The 22,758-nt window shown below is 43.5% G+C and overlaps 1 protein-coding gene and 1 long non-coding RNA gene across 45 annotated transcripts in view; one reads left to right on the forward strand and one right to left on the reverse strand.

Moving 5' to 3' along the window:
- Positions 1 to 22,758, reverse strand: part of MSI2 (musashi RNA binding protein 2) — a 448,144-nt gene that overhangs the window by 371,088 nt on the left and 54,298 nt on the right. For 42 of the 43 annotated variants that reach the window (XR_013979845.1, XR_013979846.1, XR_013979847.1 and 39 more), the window contains 5 exons: positions 22,681 to 22,744; positions 22,154 to 22,194; positions 21,516 to 21,597; positions 20,738 to 20,822; positions 16,369 to 16,410 (listed from right to left, as the gene is read on the reverse strand). Coding sequence is in view for 38 of the 43 variants with exons in the window: in XM_080983060.1 (XP_080839186.1) it covers positions 16,369 to 16,410; positions 20,738 to 20,822; positions 21,516 to 21,597; positions 22,154 to 22,194; positions 22,681 to 22,744 (314 nt within the window). In the remaining 5 variants the exon portion in view is untranslated. Of the gene's footprint in view, positions 1 to 16,368; positions 16,411 to 18,728; positions 18,783 to 20,737; positions 20,823 to 21,515; positions 21,598 to 22,153; positions 22,195 to 22,680; positions 22,745 to 22,758 lie in introns of those variants that run through there. The other variant, XM_080983089.1, reaches the window with a different exon arrangement.
- LOC308464571 lies at positions 122 to 4,642 on the forward strand. 2 transcript variants are annotated; one of them, XR_013980096.1, is made up of 3 exons: positions 122 to 1,157; positions 1,429 to 2,015; positions 2,553 to 4,642. It is a non-coding gene; the product is annotated as an uncharacterized lncRNA (long non-coding RNA). The 2 variants fall into 2 exon arrangements; XR_013980097.1 differs by having other exon boundaries at positions 122 to 740.

Consider the following 22,758-nt stretch of genomic DNA (forward strand, 5'->3'; position numbering starts at 1 on the left):
CTTGGGAATAAAAGTAGCTGATAGCTACTTTTGGTTTTGAGAGGATGCTTTCAGGTAGAAAAATAGCACATTAGGAAAATGAAGTTTTCCACAAGCAAGCACGCGCTTTTAACAAAACAAAACAAAAACAAAAAACTACCAATAAGTCTTCAGACATGCAACCCCTCCAACAGCCTGGAAATAGTACAGTCCAGGAATAGGTGAATGTGAACACAGACTTATACCTAGTCAGGTACATCTGGCCCCAGTAATGTCTGCTCTGATTGGCAGTGATTATCTAAGGTCTCAGAGAATTACTACTAGAGATCTTCTAGCTTGCAACATGGTGAAATGAACCTGGGACCTTCTGCATACAAAGCATAAGCTCTACCACCAAGTTACAGCCCTGTATTTTACATGGAGGTCTCACCATGACATTTTTATGGGTCAAAGAAAGCCTCCCCATAACAAGACCAGCCCACAATAGCCTATTATGCTGTAAACAATTTGCTAGTCTTTAAGGAGCCCACAGACTCTGCTTTTTGTGTTTTAACAGCAATATGGGTCTCAACGTGGGGAAGAAGCCAGACACAGTTTGAGATTCAACAGGCAGCAAACAGGAACACACAGAATTTTATATTCTCTCGTGGCTGGATTAAGGAGTTTTACCTTTTCCGCCTGCCTGCACTCAGCCTGTGCCCACTTCAAGGGCATTTAACTGCCTCCGTTTCCAATTATTCCCACTCAGGTAGAGCCAAAAGGTAAAAACAAGCAGGTGGTGTGATGTTATCTGCTTCTACCTCTCTTTTTTTCTTTTTCTTTTTTGGTTAGGTTCCATAGAAGCAAATCTAAAAAGAAGTCACCCACAACAAGAGGAGAGCTGCACCTGCCAAACAGTTTTAAGAACATTATGAAAGAGCAAAAGTTCCTTTGATCTCTCCTGTGTTAAAGGAGCTTGCTATTGCATGCAAGCTCCCAACATGGGGTGCAGAGCCTAATTTTCAAAAGAGACGCAGATTCCAGTGATATGCATTAACCTAAATTAGAGGTTATTAAGAAAACATGAAGCAGCTGTCCAGTAAGAGAAAAGGAACTGGCACCCAGCACCTTTTAAGCCATCAAGCCCAGGGCCAAATCCAGCCCTGAGGACCACCAGGTGGACCCTTCAAGTTACCCAGGTAGGAACAGTGTCTGTGGTGGGCCCTCCCCAAAGTAGCCCTCCTGTAAAATTCAGGTGCCAAGATTTGCCCAAAAGAGAAATGAACTGTGAAATGGCAGGCGGTGCACTGGAGATTATATCTCCTCCATCACACGATGTGTCCGTGGTTCTCAGTAACGAGCAAACAAGCAGAGCACCCTGCGCATGCTCAGAGGCATGCTAAGTTAGATGACGGGGGCTGAGGCCTGGCATTCACAACTCGTGTTATTTCTTTGTATTTCTCCAAACAGTTCTGGCTGGCACACACGGTTCTCTCCCCTCCCTGCAACATTGAGAGGTGGGTTATGCTGAGAGAATGAGAGTTAGTACCTGGCTGATAGCCATCCAGTGAACTTTGCAGGTGAGCATGGATTTGAAGTCTGTTGCAAGTCCAGTGCCGAAGCAAGTATACCATGCTGTGCGTCAAGAACTGGGTATTAGCTGAGCTCTTTCAGTTCAAGACTAAGTCACAGCTCATTTCATTCTTCAGGCATCACCTCCTTCTACGCAGCCTTCCAATCACCAAAGTACGCCAATGGCCTCTTAAACTCAACTTTATTAGGAGCTGCCATTTTGCACTACTTGAATTGTCTGCTTATAGCGTTTTGCTACCTGCAGCCCAATGTTGGCGGGTGACACTCATTAAGTAGTCCATCCAATATTTCAGAATGCATGCCCCTCCTTCTCCTGTTAAATACTAAACTCAGGGTCAAAACCTGAAGGTCAACACATGCAGCAGACGCAAATTTGTACAATAAAGCCTGGTGGTTTCATTTTGCATGAAAAGCAGACTCGGGAGGCTCCAATTGAAGTCAAGAAGCAACAGAGCTTTACAAAGGTAAATATCAATGTAGAACGTCTCGACTGGGCAGGTGAGGAGAGAGAAGCGGCTTGGGGGAGTTTTTGAGCAGGAAAGTAACCAAAAGAATCAGCCCCTCCCCATGGCACTCAGATCAAAGCCTTCAGTGGCTGCTTTTCTTTTTAAGTTGTCTTATTACACAAATTCATGTGCTGTTTGCCTCTGAGATCCCAACTTTTACAGGCAAGCAACATGTCTCCCTAACATCTAGTCAGCCACATATGAGTGCCCTTTCACACTGAATACATTTGGATGAATGGACAGAAATCTTTTGGATTCCAAAGGATGAAAATGTTGGATTCAGCTATACTGAAAGACCTGCCATTTTTGGCTCTAATCTTTTCATTCCAGCTGGATATTTTTAATTGTTGTGGCCTGCTCTTGGACCTCAGGACGAAGGGTGGGAAATAAATCAAAATAATACTAACTTTGTAAGCAAGAAATGATGCCTAAATTTTCTTGCTTTTGCCCCTTCATCCCTCTTCATCCCTTTTCCTTTTGTGTTGTGTCTTTTAGATTGTAAGCCTGGAGGTTGGGACTGCCTTTATCACTGGGATTTATAGAGGGAGCCTGAAAAGCAGGATTTTAAAAATGCTTTGAGTAAATAAACAAACCGCGATGTGCTCTTTTAATTTAAAAAAAATTCTGAAAGCAATGTTTTATCGCAACTTGTACCAGCTAGGATTACCTTCTGAAAAGAAGTGCGAACTAGGAGTCCAAAGGATGTAGGCTGTTATGTTCTGCAAAGCCAAGGATGCATCTGTTCTAAGAAAAGGGAACATTCTCAAAGTTACCTTTCCCAGAAGTTGTTCAGTCTCATGAAAGAATAAGGCCAGCCTGAAGTAGCCAGAGCTTCCCACTCCTTCGCTTGGCAAAGCACCATGACGGTTTCTAGCAGCAACTAGATAAGAGATGCGGGGAACTCTTGAAGAATACAAGGAGTAAAACATCAAGGACACTGCAAGGCAGTTCAAGGTCACTGGTTGCAAAGAGGAAGGCTAGAAAGACACAGAGAAACTCCAGACACGTCGCGTGGCTGTGCATACATTCAGCATACGACAGCCACATTACTGACCAGAATCTGTTGGTCGCAAGATAACTCACTAGTTTGAAAACAGTTTTGCGGACTTCCTATGCATTTTCAGGCACAATTCTAACTGTGTTAACCTTGAAAGACCTCTATAGCTTGCAGCCACTCAAAGGACCACCAGCTCCAACAGGATGACCCCATCTGTCAATTAAGATAATCAGAGGCCAGGTGCTCCCCACCCGACCCTCTTTCCGATGTTTTGATTGATGGACAACAGGCAAAGTCCTTTGTATCTGAGCAGACCGTTGTGAGAACAGACAACACTGAGCTTGATAAACCAAGACAGCTTCCTATATTCCTAGGTTTCCCTTCCTAGTCCTCTCCTATGCAACCTCATGTGACCAGTGACCAATTCGACAATATTTTTAAAAACCTAATCATCTAACAAATAATGCAGAGCAAGTCCACAGTGAACAGAATCCATCATGCCACTGCCATGCCATGGCACCAGTCCTCATGATGACCAGAAGAAAAGCATTTGGCGTCACCTAGAAGGGGGGAGAGGGTGCAATGCTGCGTCAGAAGGCACCCAACACACACAACTCCTGCTGTGTCACAGGACTACAGCCAGGATGCTCACTTTACCGAAGAATAGGGACGAACTGGATTGACAGCAAAGGTTTGCAAACTCATTTTATAATGACCTCCCTAAGTCAAGAAAAACAGCACACTATTTGGGCATCATGAAGGCAGAAAGACAGCTCAACTAGCAGCATTTACTGTCATCCTTGCCCAAGGGCAGAGAGAATTCCAAACAGAAACTGCACTTAAAAAAGGCTTAAAAAAAAGAAAAAGAAATGTGTTGTGTTTGTGTGTGGGCAGAAGAGAGGAAGGGGTTGCCTTATGGATTTACCGTGCCGTCAATCATCACAGGTATAGGACATTGTTCTCATTAGGGAAGAGGTGGGTTGACATTCCACCATGAGTCCAAAACAGGAATTAAGGAAAATGCATTAAGGTCAAGGATTTATACCTCTCTGAACCACCTTAGTTTACTTTTAGTGGACACACACTTCACTTTAAATGCCATCTGGTCCGCTTACTTGTGGAGGGTGGTACGAGAGAAGAGAAACCTACATCCACAGGGCAGCCTATAAGATCTTCAAAGCATTGGTTAGCAAATCTACTTTAAATACCACAGATTCAAGACTGAGAAACACGCCGCACTGATGATTCACCTTTAGATGCAGATGAATCATAACACGGTCCAGCAGCAAGGTGCAAAACATACTGTGTGAAACCTGCCCTGTCTAAAACCCAATTTCTCCTGTGAGGAAACCTTATAATTTTTAGGTAGAGCTTCCAGAAAAAGAGAAGAGAGCAGAATTAGATCGCTAATGGCTTTCCCCTCCAGATCCATTTCTGGAACAAGATTTTTAAGGTTTCTCACGTAAAAAACCACATAGAGAACCCAACGAGCTGCCAGAACCAAAACTGATGTGTTGAAAACATGCGTGGGGTGGATCCAAGGAGGACAGCTTAAACTTAAATAAAATTTAGTACAGTGAAGCAGGCATGTTTTCCCCCCAACACACAAGTTCAGCCCAACCATATTTACTGCAGAACTTGCTTGAGAGCAATTTCAATTGCAAATGAACATTGCTGGATTTAGTGATAGACAGCCGTGCTGCTCAAGTCCAGCTACTACTTGCTCTACAACCATGCGTGAACAGTCCTTTTAAGATAAACATGGCAACAAGGAAGGCTTTTTGCTATGGGCAACTTGGGCCATGTCCAAAACTTGAGCACAGCCTTCCTCTCCTCAACCCACCTGGCTATACTAAATTCATTCTCTGCTCTCTAATTCCTGGCTCGGAGTCGGCGTCCCCATGTCCTGCTTTCATTCATCGTGTGTGTTAAGAGAGGTAGATAGTGAAGAATCCATGCAAAGCAATCCTATGTAGGTCTTCTTAGAACCAAGTGAGTTCAAAAGGACTTACTCCCATGTAATCATGTACTACTTTCATGTCTATATTGTCTTTTGCACAGGAGAATAATAGGGACAAAGCCATAATGAGTTGTCTCTGGCTCCTGTGATTCTTCAGCCCCACCTATCATTAGTTACTATTTATTTAACTACCCGCCCTTCACCCTGAGGCAGCGTTAGAAACTCAGATATATAGGCTAGGCGCCAAATGGCTCCTTAAACCAAGGTTACAGCTGCCAAAATGGAATTTCTAGTTGCCATTTTGGGGCAAGATGGCTCTCAAGTCTTATTTTTCAAATGATGGACTAACTGTGATTGGTTCTCAGTTAAACATCTGGCTGGTTCAAGTGGAAACCTAGAGCTAGGTTAAGAACTTTGAAAACTTAAAAGAAGACAGGTCACTTTCTCCACGGACAGCCTGCATATATATTGGCCTATTCCTACCTCTTTTTCTTAATGGACACAGACCATTCATAATGTAAGAATATTCTTCACAACTGTGAACAGGGCAGTGGGGTAGGGAGGGGTAAGCGAAGACAAGCTACAACAATTCACTGTAACGTCGTTCACCGCTCCTGCTCAGGCTGCACAGAAAAAGCATTTTGGTTCCTGAAATTCATTCCAATTATGCAGATAAAATATAACTGATAGAATTCTGCCTAGGATGTGGTACCAGTGTATGAAAACAGTCCAGATCCAAGGATTCCCAGGCATGCACCTCCAGATGGCAGAGATATCAGGCACCCTTCTGGAGGCCAGGAATCTTCACTTGGTCGCAAGTGGCCGATAATCAGGTGCAAAATGCACCTTGCGCCTGGCTAATTTCAAACACTGCCCTGAGGTCCGAGGACAGGTTACAGCATCAAAACACAGTACTGTATTAAAAACAATTTAGAACAACTTAAGTTTCCCTTTCCTCTGCCCCACCAATCCCAACGGGCACCGAGCACTATTGTGTGGTGCCCAAGAATGGAAAGGTAAAAGTGAGGAGTCAAGGGCAACTCAACAGATGGGCAATCAATTGCAACCAAAGTATCTGAACTCAACACCATGGCCTATTCAGGTCAAAGCAAGAGCAGAAAGCTCACACAAACCACACACAACTCACACTGTGCATGCACATTCGCTGTTAAAAAAAACCCCTCCTGCAAGTACTTTTGAGTAGTCACTGTGCACCCAGAGGCTGTGTGTGTGTGTGTGTGCGTGCGAGTTGTCTGCTGTTGCTTTGATGTGAAGAGGTCATGGTGCTCAGTTCATGTATTTTGCATGGCTGGCGGTAGGGAGCAACATCGTCAGCCTTGGAGGGAGAAGACGAGTGAATAAGCAGCAGCGAAAGGAGTGAAACGGCCTCCTGGCCAAGAAGCCCAAAAGCATGGAGCCAAGATGGAGTGTTCAAGCTACAGATGGAACCCTGCTCTCCCTGCATGTGTTTTTAGAAGGCCGGAAGGAGCCAGTTTGACAAAGATGGAGGAATTACAGGATGGAGCTCTTGGATTTTGTAAGACACACCTTTCCCTTTGATGTTCTTAACTCACAGTCAGCTAATGGTGTACATCACTGAGGCCAGAGGAACATCGCCCGGCTGTGAGGCGCGACGGCCACTCCCCGCAAGGCCCTTTCCACCTGCCCTGGGGGCGAGGCCCACACTCACCCACCCCTACTGAAGAGGCTCCTCATGAGGCCGGAGGAACATCGCCTGGCTATTGTTTTATTGGTTGGTTGATTTAATATGCTGTAAACCGCTTTGAGATTTTTATTAAAAATATAAAGCAGTATAGAAATAAAATAAATAAATACATCAGGCACGGGGAACCTTTGACACTCCAGATGATGCTGAACTACAACTCCCATCAGCCCCAGCAAAAGTGGTCAATGGCCAAGGATGATGGGAGTTAGAGCTCAGCAACATCTGGAGGGCCAAAGGTTCCCCACACCTGCTGCCATGTGCTGAATTCAGCATCTAGCACACCATCTTCACTGCAACTTTGAGCACTTGCCAAGGCATGTTTGGGGCAGCATCTTGTGCACACAGACGCACACAGCCAGGCTGGAAGCTGGCACATGGACGCTTTTCAGTGTGCTCCTCCCACAGCTACCACCTGTCTTGCACTTTCACACATATGCCCCTGGAAGTACCAGCAGAATGCCAGGATTTGAGACGGCACCTAGAAACACACGACGCTCAATTCCACTCCCATCCACATAAGCTATATCTAAGGCACATGCTGCGTGAGTTATGCTATTTCCAGCATCTCTTGCTAAAAATAAGACCTGCGTTTTCTCAGTAATGCCGATTCTCAGCATATCAGGGGGCGGGAACAGAGAGAGAGAGAGAGAGAGAGAGAGAGAGAGAAGGAATCAGACAAGGCGACCGGCTAAAAAAAGAATCTATTATCATTAACTGGGCTGTCAGTGGCAGTGACAAATAAATGAATTTGATGGTTTTAGATCAGTCATTAGCAGACCAACCCCTAGGCTGAAAACGGCTGCTCAGTAGGCAGAGATGCTCCAAAAGTTGGGCAAGCAGAGAGAAGCACTGAAAGGACCCCTTGCTGCCCTACATCACAGCAGCCAAAGGCCAGCAGGGCCACAGGCCAATTTTCACCCAGCCCTCATAATATACATTTGATATCCTCTCCTACCTATTAGAGAGGGGGTGAAATATCACCCTGTCCTGTAACAAAGGGGAACGGAGGAGGAGAGAATAACAAAACAAATCATCTGTGCCTATCCCAAATTGGGCCATTATTAATTATTAATTAGTGTTTTTCAAGTTACTATTATAATTTATTACCCACCCTTCGGCAGCGGGTCTACGGCAGGTTACAACAATTTAAAACTCAACCTTTAAAAACAAATCACAGTGGGTCCCCAAAACACACAGAGAATTGTAGAATGGTCAAGTTGGAAGGGACCACAAGGGTTATCAAGTCCAACTCCCTGCAATGCAGGAATCTTTTGCCCAACGTGGGGAATGAACCTACCGCCCTGAGATGCTTCTTCAGCATCCTCCAAAAGCTGTATAGCATAGGTGCCAGACACACCTCTGTAAGGAGGGAATTCCACAAGCTAGGATCTGCTGCAGAGAATGCCCTCACTTGGGCCACCACCAACACCCTGACCATCTGAGGGTAGTGGAACTATAAAGGCCCCCTATGCTGATTTTAACACTGATAGGAAAGGTGTTTTTTTCAGATATTAAGAGCCCAAGCCATTTAGAGCTTTAAACACTAACATAATAAAGGAAACACAGATTCAGACTTAATATGTATCACCATCCTTAAGTTTATTTACATGTCCTCCTTCTCCCTTACCCAAACTTGCAAACATGCCAAAGACTCTTCCACCATAACAAATCGACACTGTTCCCTAGGAAGCCTTAACACTGTATTTAGTTTTTAAAATCCACCCTGCTTTTTCAAGTAACCCGGTGTCAAAGTGTTGGCTCTGGGCAAATGTATCTCTGGAGGGTGTTTCATGACGAGGGGACCACCACCAAGAAGGCTCAACTCTACCAAGTGCAGAGACTGTTGCACAGCAGCCAAAATGGGCAGAGAAACTAAGTTGATTATGACGATAACTGCTGTTGAAATTCCTCAATAGCTATCATGGAAGATCATCGGTAAAAGTTAATCTTGGTTTTAAAAGACAGACAACAGAGAGAGAGATGAGGCAGCAGCCTTTCTCCTCTCTCAAAGAGGAAGAGGTCCAAGACTCTATAACCATTTAGAAAAACAACTTCTTCCGAGACTGGCAACATTCACCGAATTAGAGATGCATTTCCTCTGTTGGCTCAGAGTGTGAAACTCCTGTCCAAATGAAGAAATACAAACACAACGGATTTGGTCTGTGTGTTCTCACACGTGCATTTTATCACTAGAACTCGTTAAAGCTCTCAATGTTCCGCAAGACAAAGAAATGCTTTGGTACAAAATTTAGAAAGCCATTAGAGTCTTTCTTTCTTTCTTTCTTTCTTTCTTTCTTTCTTTCTTTCTTTCTCTCTTTCTGCATCATGCAAGTAACTGCAGGTGAAAGCTAATACTGCAGGTATTCCCCACCCATCTGCCAATAAGTCATGAGAACCAGAGTTTATTGAAGCGCACCGTTATAAGTCGTCTCAGACAGCAAAAGTAGTTTAGGATTACAAATGATGTGACCTGCTGCAAGCAAGCAACTGTGGAGACCCGGGCTAAGGTTACCTTAAGGAAAAGAGATCCACAAGGGCTTTCAAGTCATTATAACCTGAATCTTTCCCCCTTTGAATCGCTTTGCACTGGCACAGGGGAATCCAGATGCTGATGGCACAGGATGAACAGCTGCAAAGCTCCCACTACCAATCGCTTAACCGTTTCGTCACCGTTAAATCTGCAATGGGCCAACCAAAGCCTCGAAATGTATTTCTGCAGCTGTTAAGAGAGCTAGCTTACAAGACCTCTTGGAGAGGCTCATAGCTCAGTACATGGTCCCAAGGTCAATTCCTGGCATCTCCAGTTAGACGGATTGGGCTACATGGACATGACTCAATATGACTCAATATGAGGCTACTTCATCGTTCCAAATGATCAAGGATAGCATAGGTTAGTGATTCACAGTTGCTATTCTGAATCAGTAATCTGACGCTTTCAAAAAAGGCAAATTCCCTTGCCTTTATGCTGCTTGCTCTTCTTCACTAAACCAATTCACTCTCAGTCAAATTCTGAACTCCACACACCTGTGCACACCAAAGACGAAGATTCATTGATGTTAGTCACTTGGCCCAAGGTGGAGCAAAGAGGTAATCAGGAACCCCTAACAATGCAGGGATCTTTTTGACACTTTGCTTTGGCCTCCTATTTCCTAAGCCATGCAGACAGAACCCAGGAACACAGCTGCTTAAATTTATATCCTGCCTCTCCTCCAAGGAGCTTCCTCTCACCCTGCCTCCTCCATTTTATCCTCTCAACAACCCTTTAAGTAAGGTGAGAAACATCAACTGGCCCCAAGGTCACTCAGTGAGTTTCATGGCCAAGTGGGGGTTTAAACCAAGGCCTTCCTAGTCCTCATCCAACACACTAACCACTATGCAGCATTGATGTTTAGCCTCTATTGCTAATGACCATTCACTTGGGTCTGGACTGGGAAACTGTGGTCAATGGCATTCAAACACACCAGGATATTAAGCCAACTTTAAAACATGGCTTCACAGGTGGGTTCATTTGGAAGCTGTTAACCATAGTTTCCTGGTCTGAACATAATGGGAAAACAGAGTTTATTTACTGAGGCTTGCTAGCTTCTTCACTTACACACACAAAGGGGACAAAGAGGGACAAAGTGGCTGTGTGCAAGGCTCGGTCATGTCTCCGGTTATTAAGCTAATCTATGATTGTCCAAACACAGTCAACAGGGCTAGAAAACCCATTTTCTCAAGTTTTCCTAATAGGAAAGGGACACAGATCAGTACCACTGAAAACAGACTTAAGGTTCTGGTAGGTACATATAGCAGAAAACAGCTCTTAAGGTATCTGATCCTAGGCAATAGAGGAATTTAAAGAAGCATAGAGTTGGAAGGGACCCCCTGGGTCATCTAGCCAACCCCCCCGCAATGCTGGAATCTCAATTAACGCATCCATGACAGGTGGTCATCCAACCTCTGCTATAAAACCTCCGAGAGTCTCCACCTTCCTTCCAGCACTTTGAATTGAGCCAAGAAACAAAACAGGTAACGAAGGAAGATGATACAAAATCAAAGTTATATGATCAGATCACAAAGCCCCCATGAAAACCCTGGCAGCTATGCTTTGGAACATGTTGCAGGCTTGCTAGGAACTTCTGTGGGCTAATTTGCAAGGCTGCACTAAACATGAAACAGTTCACAGCTACAAGTTAGGGACTAAATGCACAAAAAGAATGATTTCGCACTTCAGGAAGAAGCAAGCATTCCTGCAGATGAACAAAGCAAAGGCCAGAAAAATTCTAACAGCTGCCTTTTCAGATAGTGTAAAAAAAAGGGGGGGGGGGAGAAGCCTAGACAAGAATGGGAGATTTGGGGACAGAAGCATCCCTCCACTGTATGTTTTGTATCAACAAGAGCTTTATTGCAATTTGCGGAAAAGACAACCAAGAATCTTAGGCAGGGATGTAAGGAGGCAGCGATTTCCGTGCTTTGCTGGATTCATCACTTTATATTGTAAACCACCCCATGATCTTCGGCTAAAGGGCGGTACAGAAATTTAATAAAGGATAATAAACAATCACAATCAGCACGGTTTCTGTTCCACTGCAGTTCAGCTTCATCAAAAACCTATGTCTATCTCGTTATCCACTACAGCTGAAAATAATATAATTATGTAATTAATTTCAATGCATTTAAATGGAAAGGAAGTATCAAAAACGACGACAGAAAATAACATAGCATTTTTTGGAGTGAAAAGCAAGCATCTTATCTGCTTGTGTGATTTCTGTTCCTGACCTTGGATGAAAATGTGGCAACGTTCACACCCAACAATTTCTGACTGAATTCTCTGACATCCTTAGTTGCGGGGAACTTTAAAGGATGGCTACCTTGCTACGGTCGTTGACCCTGCTCCACTTCATCAGAGGAAGCTAAGTTTTATTGCAAATCAACACATACACAAAACAGCCCACAACCTTGGAGTTAAAGATCACCACCGTGCTCAAAGCGGGGACAGATGCTACGGTTGCAAGTCCTAAAGTCCTTTGCTTACACCAGAAGAGGTATTTCATGAGTAACTCATCTCTGCAGAAACAACTGTCAACTAGCTCAGCTGAACGTCTGCATTTTAAAGGCAAACACTGGCCATTTAACTGTGAAAAATTAACTTTTCAGTTTAGAAGCCTCGTGGGAGAAAGGAAGCTAAGAAAAACCCACACAGGGAGGATCGCAACAGCACGGACGTTGCAAGTCCATTCCGCCTTGGAAGATTTTTGCCCGCCTTTGATATCATTTTACACATCCTTTCCATTACAAGCCCCTTTTTAAAAAACACAAACCTCAACAAATTAGAATGGATTAATAGGGAGGAACATCCAAAAAACGTAGGTGCAAGGCAAAAATACAAGCTTTCCACCTGGGGGAACCACATGCTCAACACAGAAGCCAGCATATGTTTTAATATTTTCACTGCACCTTTGAGACACTCACTAAGGAAGGGTGGGTGAAGAAACAATAACCTCTAAATAAGGGGGATTTAGGTTGCGTGCCTTTACGAGAAATTCTCATGTTACTAAAACTCCAGACCTTCCGATTTGAGCCTTAAAAAAAGAAGTTTGTACCAAGCTACAGAGAAGTCACTGCAAGGAAAGAAGTTTTAATAGCTATCGCAAGGTATCCTGAAAAGTCGAGATAATTTTGGTGAACCTCAGCAAATGAAGGCAACGGGTAAAAAACAAATGTTCCAGATACTTTTATAAAAGGAAAGAACATGACAGCAGTGCCTTGCTTTGTGTGTAAATAGAGTATTCCTGAGCTTTGAGAAAGGCACCTTTTGGACAAGATCCAATCATAAGTTAAGCACTTTTCCAATGAAATCCATAGGGCACAACATGAAACGGGTTCTTAATTCTCTCCATTAAAAATTAGGACCTTAAAAAGTGCTTAACTTTGGCTGGACTGTGCCCCTGAAATACAATCGTACAGCCTCCTAAATTTGGAAAATATGGCGGCATTTGTATGGCATATTGCCGTTCAGGCAATTTTGAATCCTGTTCAGAGAACCTGGGCGGTCATACAGAATATCCACCATGCTTTTAAGGAATCTACTTCACTTTCATTCTGTATCACAAAGTGTTAACTGAGTTACCACACTTATATCTATGCACATTGTGCAAGAGCATGCAATCGACACACTTGCACTTCTCAACTCTTTTTTCCTACCACATCGGACATGCATATATGCCAGTCCACTTCCTGTAACCATGCTCAAACCTGTGAAACCCAACGTGAACTGAAAACAATGTGCAAGAACAGGGGGGAAAGCATCAGAGTAATCTTGACTAACTTGGTTCAGATGCAATCAAATTCAATCAATAGGCCTAAGCTAGCTATGTTCATTCATTTCAATGGGTCTACTCAGAGTACAGCTAACATTGAACATAACAGTTTGATTTCAATGAGTCCCCCCCCCCCCCGAATACAACCTTATAAATGACGTTGTAGTGCAGCCTAGAGCAAAAACTCTACAATGTGAAACGTTCAGGACCTGTATGTAAAGAAACCATTTCTAATATGCAGTTGGGATTTTACATGAAAATTAAGACAGAAAAAAGACAGAATTTATCATTGTAAGTTTTACCCATCAACTTTTCTAGCCAATGCTGTAGAATGCAGAGATGACTCTCTTTAAAAAAAATAAAAAATAAAAAGCTTATGTACAGCATCAGCCTTGCAGATAATTCCATCTGGGCAAACTCGTTAGCTTAGTTCATGCCAAACCACAGTTATGGGTGCTTAATAATGGTTTGGGCATTCTGCCTAAACTGACAAACCATGGTTTGAAGCAGGTTTGAAGCATCTTAGATTGGAACAACATCTGAATTAACAAACTCCAGGTTTGGCCACTGCTCCACTCCAGAGACCATTTGCACCATGAAGACAGAAGCGTATATGCCCAAGAACACTAAAGCAGGCAAGCCACTCTGTGCTATGGTTTTCCCATTGCAAGCTCAAACCATGGTTAGCCCAAACAAAGGTGGGTGGGGATGTCCCGAGCTGCTGAGCCTCAAACTCTTGCAAAAAGGTGCATAAAAACATATTCCTCTGTCTCTTCCTGGGGGAGTGGGGTTGGGAGGATATAGTTTGGTACCTGAAACTGAGACACTGCTTAAGCTGCTCGGCAGAAGGGGAGCCAATAAGCAGAAGTGGCTTACAAAATTATTTATGCTTCTGCCTTATCAGCCCACACAAGAGCTCTGCGCACACCCAGGGCAGTTTGTTCTGTGGAAGCAGAGAGTAGGGCCTTCTCAGCTATTGAGCTGCACCTGCAGAATTCCCTCCTTAGGGAGGCCCACCAAGCAGTTTCATTACTGTGCTTTAGACCACCATTAGGTCCGGCCCCGGACGACTCTGGGGTTGCGGCGCTCATCTCGCTTTATTGGCCGAGGGAGCCGGCGTACAGCTTCCGGGTCATCTGGCCAGCATGACTAAGCCGCTTCTGGTGAACCAGAGCAGCGCACGGAAACGCTGTTTACCTTCCCACTGGAGTGGTAACTATTTATCTACTTGCACTTTGACGTGCTTTCGAACTGCTAGGTTGGCAGAAGCTGGGACCGAGAAACGGGAGCTCACCCCGTCGCGGGGATTTGAACTGCCGGCCTTCTGATCGGCAAGTCCTAGGCTCTGTGGTTTAACCCACAGTGTCACCCATGTCCCACTGTGCTTTAGAAGGGTGGTGCAAATCTATTTTCATATGTGACTTAAAAGTTGAATACATCAAATAGTCTGGGTCAATATTTTGTTAAGCAGCTACATATTCTAGGAACTCCTTGCAAAAAGGTATATATATATATATATATATATATATATATATACGCATCTCACTATCTCAGGAACATACATATTTAGATCTGGGAAGTGGTCTCCCACAGCTTTTGGGTTCCTTCCCTGCTATTACCACCAAAACGTCATCCGACAGTTTTAAAATCCAACATCATCGGGTGGTAGTCCACTACTGCTATTTCGAAAGAGCTGCACGCTGTTCTTCTCTAGACACCCTTTTATATTTTACACCACTGTTGCACAAGACTTAAGTTCCTTCCCTCGCCAGGAGTTGCATGCCACGAACAAGTGTTCCATTTGAACAGCTTCTCCCGGTCCAATTCTGACACATATTCCCTTGCTGGCTTGTGCCTGCAGTATCACACTCAAGACATCCTTCCTCTTAACAAATGGGCAGAATGGTGCCGAGGCAGGGAGAGAATCAGTTCCAAGAGAATTCAGTATAAATTAGCTTTGGAAACCACGTGAATTAAAAAGGTTCGGCAGCTGAGATTCCTCCGAGTCAAAAGAGGGGGGCAGCGGAGAAGCAGAGTCAAAGAGAACTCTGTAGAAACCTGGGCTCCCTACTAGCCCAGCAAACTGTAGCAAACATACCAATTTCATAGTTGTACTCATAAATTCTAAGAAAGTAATGCTGTGTGTTCCACCTTGGGCAGACCAAACCTACCCCGTACTTACTAACTTACACTGTACTTACTGTGCTAACCACTTCATGCCTGCGCTGTGCAACTATTTCATTAACCCCTCCCTAACCAGAATGGGCACAAGACATACCGTCTTTCTCTTACAGACAGATTTGAGTCCACCTTTCCCCCGCTTCCAAGAACACAGACCAGAGGGATTCCAGCCATGATTTTCTGTCCAAGGAGAAAGAACTAACGGGACCCAACTGCAGGAACACTCTGGGGGACGTGCCGTTGACGCTAGATGTTCCAGTACTGGTTGAGAAGGACTATTTCAGCTTGCATTTTTTTAAAAGAAAGAGAAACATTGCCTATGCCGAAAGTATTTCCTCCACATTAAGAGGATGAATGCAGCTCCACTGCCACCACCTTGCGAACTAACAGAGCCAACCCTGAAAAACTGGCCCCAACAGCAGTCTTGGTTCTGAGTTTTGTTTTGGAGGTAGCCTTCGGACAAAAGCTCTTTTGAACATGACTGACATGTCCTTGCAAGCAACCAAATGCATTACAACAAGGCGGCCCTGAATAAAGTGGGGGGTGGGGGGTGGAGAACAGGTCACTTATCCAATCAAACTTAAGGCTCTTTGTTCCAACGCTTCTTCCGCAGGCAATGCTCAGAGGAGCTAAGGCCTTCCAATACCAGCCAGAGGCTCCCTGGCTCAAAAGCTTGTGAGTGAACTAGCACTTCTCAAAGTTATGCACTAGGAAAAAAGGGGGGGGCACGTTGGGAAGAAGCAAAACTAAACAGGAGGGAACTGCCCCACATAAAGGCACCAAAAAGCAGACAGAGAAACAGACGAGCCCTTTACTTTGTCAATATACCACAGACGCTCAACATCGTTGTCATTTTATTATTAAGATCCAAGGTAGACACGAAAGGCTACTTGTACCAAACACACAATGACACAAGGAGATGGATCTGCAAGAGACGGGCCTTCCTTCACACAAACCAGGTAGTTTTCAGAGAACCTTCAGACACCAGGTATTCCAGCCCTAAAAGTCTTTGTTGCAAATTCTGCTAGCTTCTCCCCACCCACCCCCTCAACATGGTCCATTCCTCTCTAGTTTGAACTCTACATTGCTCAGCAATGTGAGATTCTCAGGATGCCTTGAATCCCCCCATTATTGATCTTTCTTACCTTAGGTTGAGCTCGTCGAGGAAATGCAACTTTAGGGTCAATCTGTGAGGGAGCAGGGAGGAGAGAAAAGAAAAATGAAAAGCAACATAATTTGCGCAGATTCTTCAGAGAGGCAAAAAACAAAAACAAAAAGATACGGTACTGAATGATTAAGCCTTCATTTCTCAGGTACATTGAGTTTTGCAGGGTTACTAACGGGGTGCAGAGGTATAAGGGGGGGGATGATCGTATGGGGGGGAAGAGCACACAGAAAGTGAACCAACAATGTGTTCTATGAGCTATCAACAATATACAGTACTGTTTAAAAAAAAGATTTTGAGCTAAGTAGAGGAAGGAGTTCCCTGTTGCTAATTTGACCATCAAATCCTGGATGCTAGACTCAATTTGCATATTCTGCAGATTGCATGCATTTAAAAATATGAGCAATTGGGAGGGGAATGCAAACCATTCTGACTTTCAATGCACACAATCTTCGTGCCGTTTGTGTTTGTTTTCTTTTGGATTCTTAAAGCCTCTGCAGTTTAAGAAAACTATTTAAAAGAAAGAACAAAAACAGCAACTGCCAGTTTAAAAAAAAAATCAGCTGGAATGCCTGAAAGGAAAGCTTTTTCCACCCCAAACTGCATTTCCCCAATTTCACTTTTAGCAGGTCACCCTGAAAGGACGCTAACTGTGAAAAAACTTCCTTTAAGAAAAAGCCACAACCACAACTAACATACAGTCTTGAACATCCAAGGCTAACTATATGAAAATCAGTATCTGTTTAAGGCAGATTTGATTTTTTAAAGCTAATTTAATTCAATAACATGCAATCCCACCCTTCTAAAAAAATGAGAATAAAATAATAAATCAGGTAATAAAACTCTGAACCAAACCATAGAATTTTTTAAGGCTATATCCTTAACTGACAATGGACTCCTGTCTTCCAAGGTGCTAAAACCACAGATTTATAGCTGCCACGTAAATAATAAAAACGGTGACTTGTCAACGGGTATCTCAAAAAAAGGTAATAAAACAGATTCCTAAAGCTGCGGTCTTAAACTCACTCACTAGGAAGCAAGTTCCACAGTGAATTAACTCCCCCGCTCAAGTAAATTTGTACAGGGTAATGTTATTGGTCTCGAATCTCCTTTGGTTCTAGACACTGCTCAAAATACAGTATTTCTGAATCACTTGATTTAATTAAAAAATGTCATGTACACCTTTATGAACCTCTGCATAGCAAACTTGGGTGGAGGACAGAACAGGGCAGAGAAGAGATTCCGACTGACACAGCTTCTTAATAAACTGCCTATGAAAGAATTAACCTTAGACATGAATAAGCATCTTGCAGATATGGGGTACAGGTTCCATTAACCAAGTTAATAGGATGCACAAAGCACAATCCTATTTCCTACTGAGGTCAACAGGGCTCACATACACATACCCCAAAAGTGGCTACAAGACTGCAGGCCTGAAAATAATTTTCACAACTTACTCCCCAGCTTCGTCAGCTGATTTACTCACTGCAGGCTACTCGTATCACTTTAAAGCCTAAGTTCTGCTTGGAAACCAGGGGCGAGTCTTTAAGAGAAACCTTGGCTCAGAGTCACTTTCAGCAGGTTAAGAATACCTATTCACAGCCTGCATAAAACAGGGATATTTTCAACCTGCTTTCATTCAACTTGTGTCCCTTAGCTGGCATGTGTCATCACACCACACTCCACTTATGATAAAAACTTTTTAAAAATTATAATTAAAAAGCAAGAAAAGAAAAACCATATACCTGAGAAATGAGTGACTATACACCACTGTAACAGTTCGTGAAGCATGAAGAGAAAACTCATAAAATCCTTAATCTACAAAGCTAACCCTTTCATAGAGATTAACATTGTCTACATACATATACACATATATATTCAGCACTGGCTAGATACTTTTCTACCAGAGAAATACAACAGGTGCAGATTTCCCATTGAGTGCTCTAAAAGTTTGGGGACGGGGGGGGGGGGGCAAAGAACAGGCCTGCCATTTTTATACAACTATAATGTTTGGGAGAGTTGATGTAAGTCATCAAGCTCTAAAGCGTAGGTTAAACTCAAAAGGTTGGGTGTCTTTCGTACAGTGACTCTTTTGACTGCTCCAAAATGGGGGAAATGTCAGCCTAAAGCAACCAGGAGATTTAAAGCACGACCCACACGGCAAATCCATACCTGTTGCGTATCCCTGTCAACTATTTAAAAGAACAGCCGACAGAAAAAAAGGCTACTAAAAATAAAAATTAGTTAGTTAGATAGATACAATGCTACTTACTGTATCTACAAGTCCTCTAGGAAATGACTAATAATAATAGTACTATTTCTGATATGAATGGCCATTACCTAAACCAAGCTTTTAACGTAACTGTAAACAAGAGCGGCGCCTTCCATGTCAATACCCAACCGAGCTGCTTCCTGTGCTGAACGTTGAAACAGAGTCAAATGCTATGCAGGACAAGATACTATCAGAGGTCTAAGAAGTCAGCAGCTATAAAGCGAAACCCCATCTTAGCTTTCTCTCTTTTTAACTCTGGAGAAACACAGATTTCGGGGCAGGTAACCCCATGCCAATCCGAGTGTGCTTGGGCGACATCGTGGTCAAATAAATGCAGTTTTGGCCTTGCTTACATCACAAACTAAGTGATGTGGGTGCACCGCAACCAACTGCTTAACACGATTCCCCATCCCAACACCACCCTATGAGAAAGTGGCTGGGGCTGCCAGGCCTTTTACATACATGTAAAAAGCAATTTCTCCTATCTTTTGCCAGCCTCTTCTCTCCTTCCCCGCCATATTTCCCACTGTGAGTTTTAGACTGTAAGCTCCTTGGGGACAAAGATCTCTCTCTCTCTCTCTCTCTAGTTCCTCTGTAAAATGCCACATAGTTAATGGCACTGTATAAACGACAACGGTAATTAATACACTCTCGGGATTAATGGTCAATAGGTGGAAGGATGACCAAAGCAGTGTGCTTTCTTTGTACAACCCACGTTTACAAAAGGTTTTTTCCCTGCCTGGATTTTTACACCTAAATAAATAAATTTGTATAAACATAAGGAGACAATTTCCCAGGAGTGTAGCCAAATCTCATGAAATGCTACCACCCCACCAAATAAATAAATAAACCCCAAAATTATGAAATGCTTGAGCACGGCTTACATGCTCAGGCAAGCCCAGCAGAATTTGTACATAAAAGTTATTAACAGCTCGAAAATATTTCCACCTGCTTTCATGCAAGCACGTTACTAGAAATTGGAAGGAAAAAACCCCAGTTTGATTCCAAATCTTTTTTTGTTTTGTTTTAAAAGGAATCCATTACAAAACAGATCTTGGTAACATTAGTGCATATGTTGCGTCAAAGAACCACACACATAGACACACACACCTTTTACAAAATGGACTGTGCGCTATTAATGTTGAAGAAAAACATTCACATTAATTAATTTTATAAATGTCATGGGTGTACATCAGACAACTGCATCAGATGTCTCCCTCCTCAAAAGAAAAAGGGGGAGGCCCCCACTCCATACAGAGAACTGCTGTAGCAGAGGTGACCTTTCCCAGTGTCCTTTAATTATAATTTTGCTCAAAGATTACTAATGAAGATAACAGGGCACAAACTTCCCTTTTTTCTGGTAGGACAGATGAGTTAGGACTTGTACTGGGAAAGGTGGGGATGGCAGGAAACTCTTACGCTCTTAAATCAAACTAGCATTTAACTCTTCAAGCTGTTTTAAGTCCGGTACAATGGACAGATTTTGAATAACATCAACAAGAACTAAACAATGACTACGATCCCATTGAAACTTATTAGTTGCAGAGCCACAGAACACACCTTGTTAGGTTAAAAAAAAGGGGGAGCATAACTTTCAAATATCTGGAAGGGCATTAAGAAGTGGCTTTTGAAGTTTTGTGATAAGAATAATAACAAAACTTTTTTTAAAAAAAACCCCAACACTGAGCAAAACTAACATTTTTCTGACATAACAGAAAGCTTATTTTGTTGTTGTACCGGAATGCAGTTCTTTAAGCTGAGTAGCTCAAGATGCAATTAGCAGAAAACAACTAAGCACAACAAACTGGTTTCAAACTGAAGTGGCTAGCAAGTTATTTAACATTTTAGGAGATTTCATAAAGCCAGAAAGAACTTCCAGGCTTAGTAACAGACTGGTGCTTCTTTTAGGGAGTAAAAAAAAACTGAACGAGAAACCTCCGGCAGACTCGACAACAACAAAAAAGGGGCACTGTCTCTTTAAATAAGCCTGTCACAGTCATAATATTGCAGGAAATAAAGGAGACATTAAAACGCCGCACACACACAAACACCAATTCCATCACATCATATAACATACCGTCTTGGAATCTAATTCGTGGTGGGGTTGAGCTAATACTTTATCTACGCTTGCCGGATCAGCAAATGTAACGAAACCAAAGCCTCTGAAATGAGACAAAGAACAAGAGAAGGTGGAGAGGGAAATGGGACACAGCGTGAACTCAGCACTGGAAAAGAAGCGGCAAAAATATATATAAAAAATATGGACACAGTTTCATCCTCTCTTGCCCTCTTTCAAGAAGCTACCACCCTCTCATTTAAAATATACACTTTGGTTCCGAGGAAGGGAAGGGGAAGACTTTATATACCGTTCTTTTAATCGTTCCTCCTCCTCCCCCTCCCCAAAAAGAGACCTTTCCGCTTTGCTTTATGCAGAAGTGAGAAGAAGTGATAGGATGTGACCTCTTTATTAAAAAGAGGGTAAATAAGCCAAAGAGACTATTTTTAAAAAAACAAAACACCTAACAGCAGAAGCAAGTTTCTCCAAGAGATAAAGTGGGATATAATTTAACAAGTTTCCACCAGCAAAAATTAAGCAGTGTCCATCAGCATTTACAAACAAGACTCAGAACTATAAGTCAGAACTAGGAGTAGTCCAGAAGTTAAAAAAAAAAAAGAAGATATATAAACTTCCAAGGAATCATATATACTGTGTGTGTATATATATAGATTCTTAAATATATTGACACTTGCTTCATAGACAGAATATTCAGGCTTCCATAAAATACACATAGAGACAGAGAGAGAAAGAGAGGAGTATCCATTGGAAGAAAACTTTGATTTGAAAGATGACTTACCTGGAGCGCTTCGTAGTCGGGTCTCGCATGACCATACATTCTCTAATGTCTCCAAATTTACTAAAATAATCTCTAAGGTTGTCTGTGGGATGGGAGAAAGAGAGAGTGAGAGAGAGGAGGAGATGGGGGAAGGGAAAAAAAAACACAGAAGCAAACGTAAACATAAAAATAATAATACATTATTTAAAACCAGCCACTGGGGAGGGGAGAGAATGACCTATTATTTTCTTTCACAGAAGATGGGAAAGGATTCTTTGGTGGCACAAGGAAGCTTCTTTTGCTCTGCCCCCCCCCTTGCCCCCCAGCCTGCCATCCCTTAAAAGTGCGCGCACGCAAATTTAAGGTCGAATAGAGGACTCGAGAAATGGATCTGTTATTTGGAGCAAATAAAATATCGCATCTCCTTAACCTTGTGGAAGGGGAAAACAAAAACAAAAAACGTGTGTCTGTCTGTGACTGTGTGAGAGTGGTGGAAAGGGGGGGGGGTTCTGGAGGGGGGCAAGAACCCGATGCAACTGACCTGGGATAACAACAAAGACCTATCAAAGGAGACGGGCTGGAGGGATGGGGGGGAGTGGGAGATGGGGGCGCCCCCCACCTCTCCCCACACGGCACACGCACCCTCACCCCCGTCTTACCTGGTGATGTTTGCCAACTCAGGCCGCCAATAAACATTTTACTGGAAGAAGAAAACATAACAGAGTTAAGCACAGATGTCAGATCGGCCATTTTGACGTGTAACTTACAAAAGCGAAAAGGAAGGCAGAGGTGGAAAGGGGGGTGGGTGGCTGGGGGGGGCGCCGAGGGAAGCGGGAGCCTGGTCTGGCCAAGGGGGGTGGGGGGGAAGAGAGAAGAAGAAAAGGAGGTGGAGAAGCAAAAGAAGGGGTGAAGCCGGGAACGAGCGGGGAAGAGGAGGGGGGCAGATCAGTGCAACCCACCCAAGGTGAGTAACTCAGAAAGAGGGGGGAAAGCGAGCCAGAAAGAGCCGGCACCGGATCAGCCATTGGGGGCTTCTCACGCGCGCGCTCTCAACCCCCCACCCACCCCATTAACCCAGTTTTGTTAAAAAGGTGGTGGGGGAGGGCAGGAGAGCATTCTAAAGTGGCAATGCAAGAGGAGGAGGACACACGCGGAGGGGAGGGGGCGCGCGGACGATCCAACTCACCCAGGGTCGTGCTGAGAGTCATTGGGGCTCCCAGATATCGCTTGGCTCCCTTCCGCCTCCATGGCTGCAAACGAGAAG

Source organism: Podarcis pityusensis (genome assembly GCF_964106645.2).
Source record: "Podarcis pityusensis genome assembly, chromosome: 15".
NCBI lineage: Eukaryota > Metazoa > Chordata > Lepidosauria > Squamata > Lacertidae > Podarcis > Podarcis pityusensis.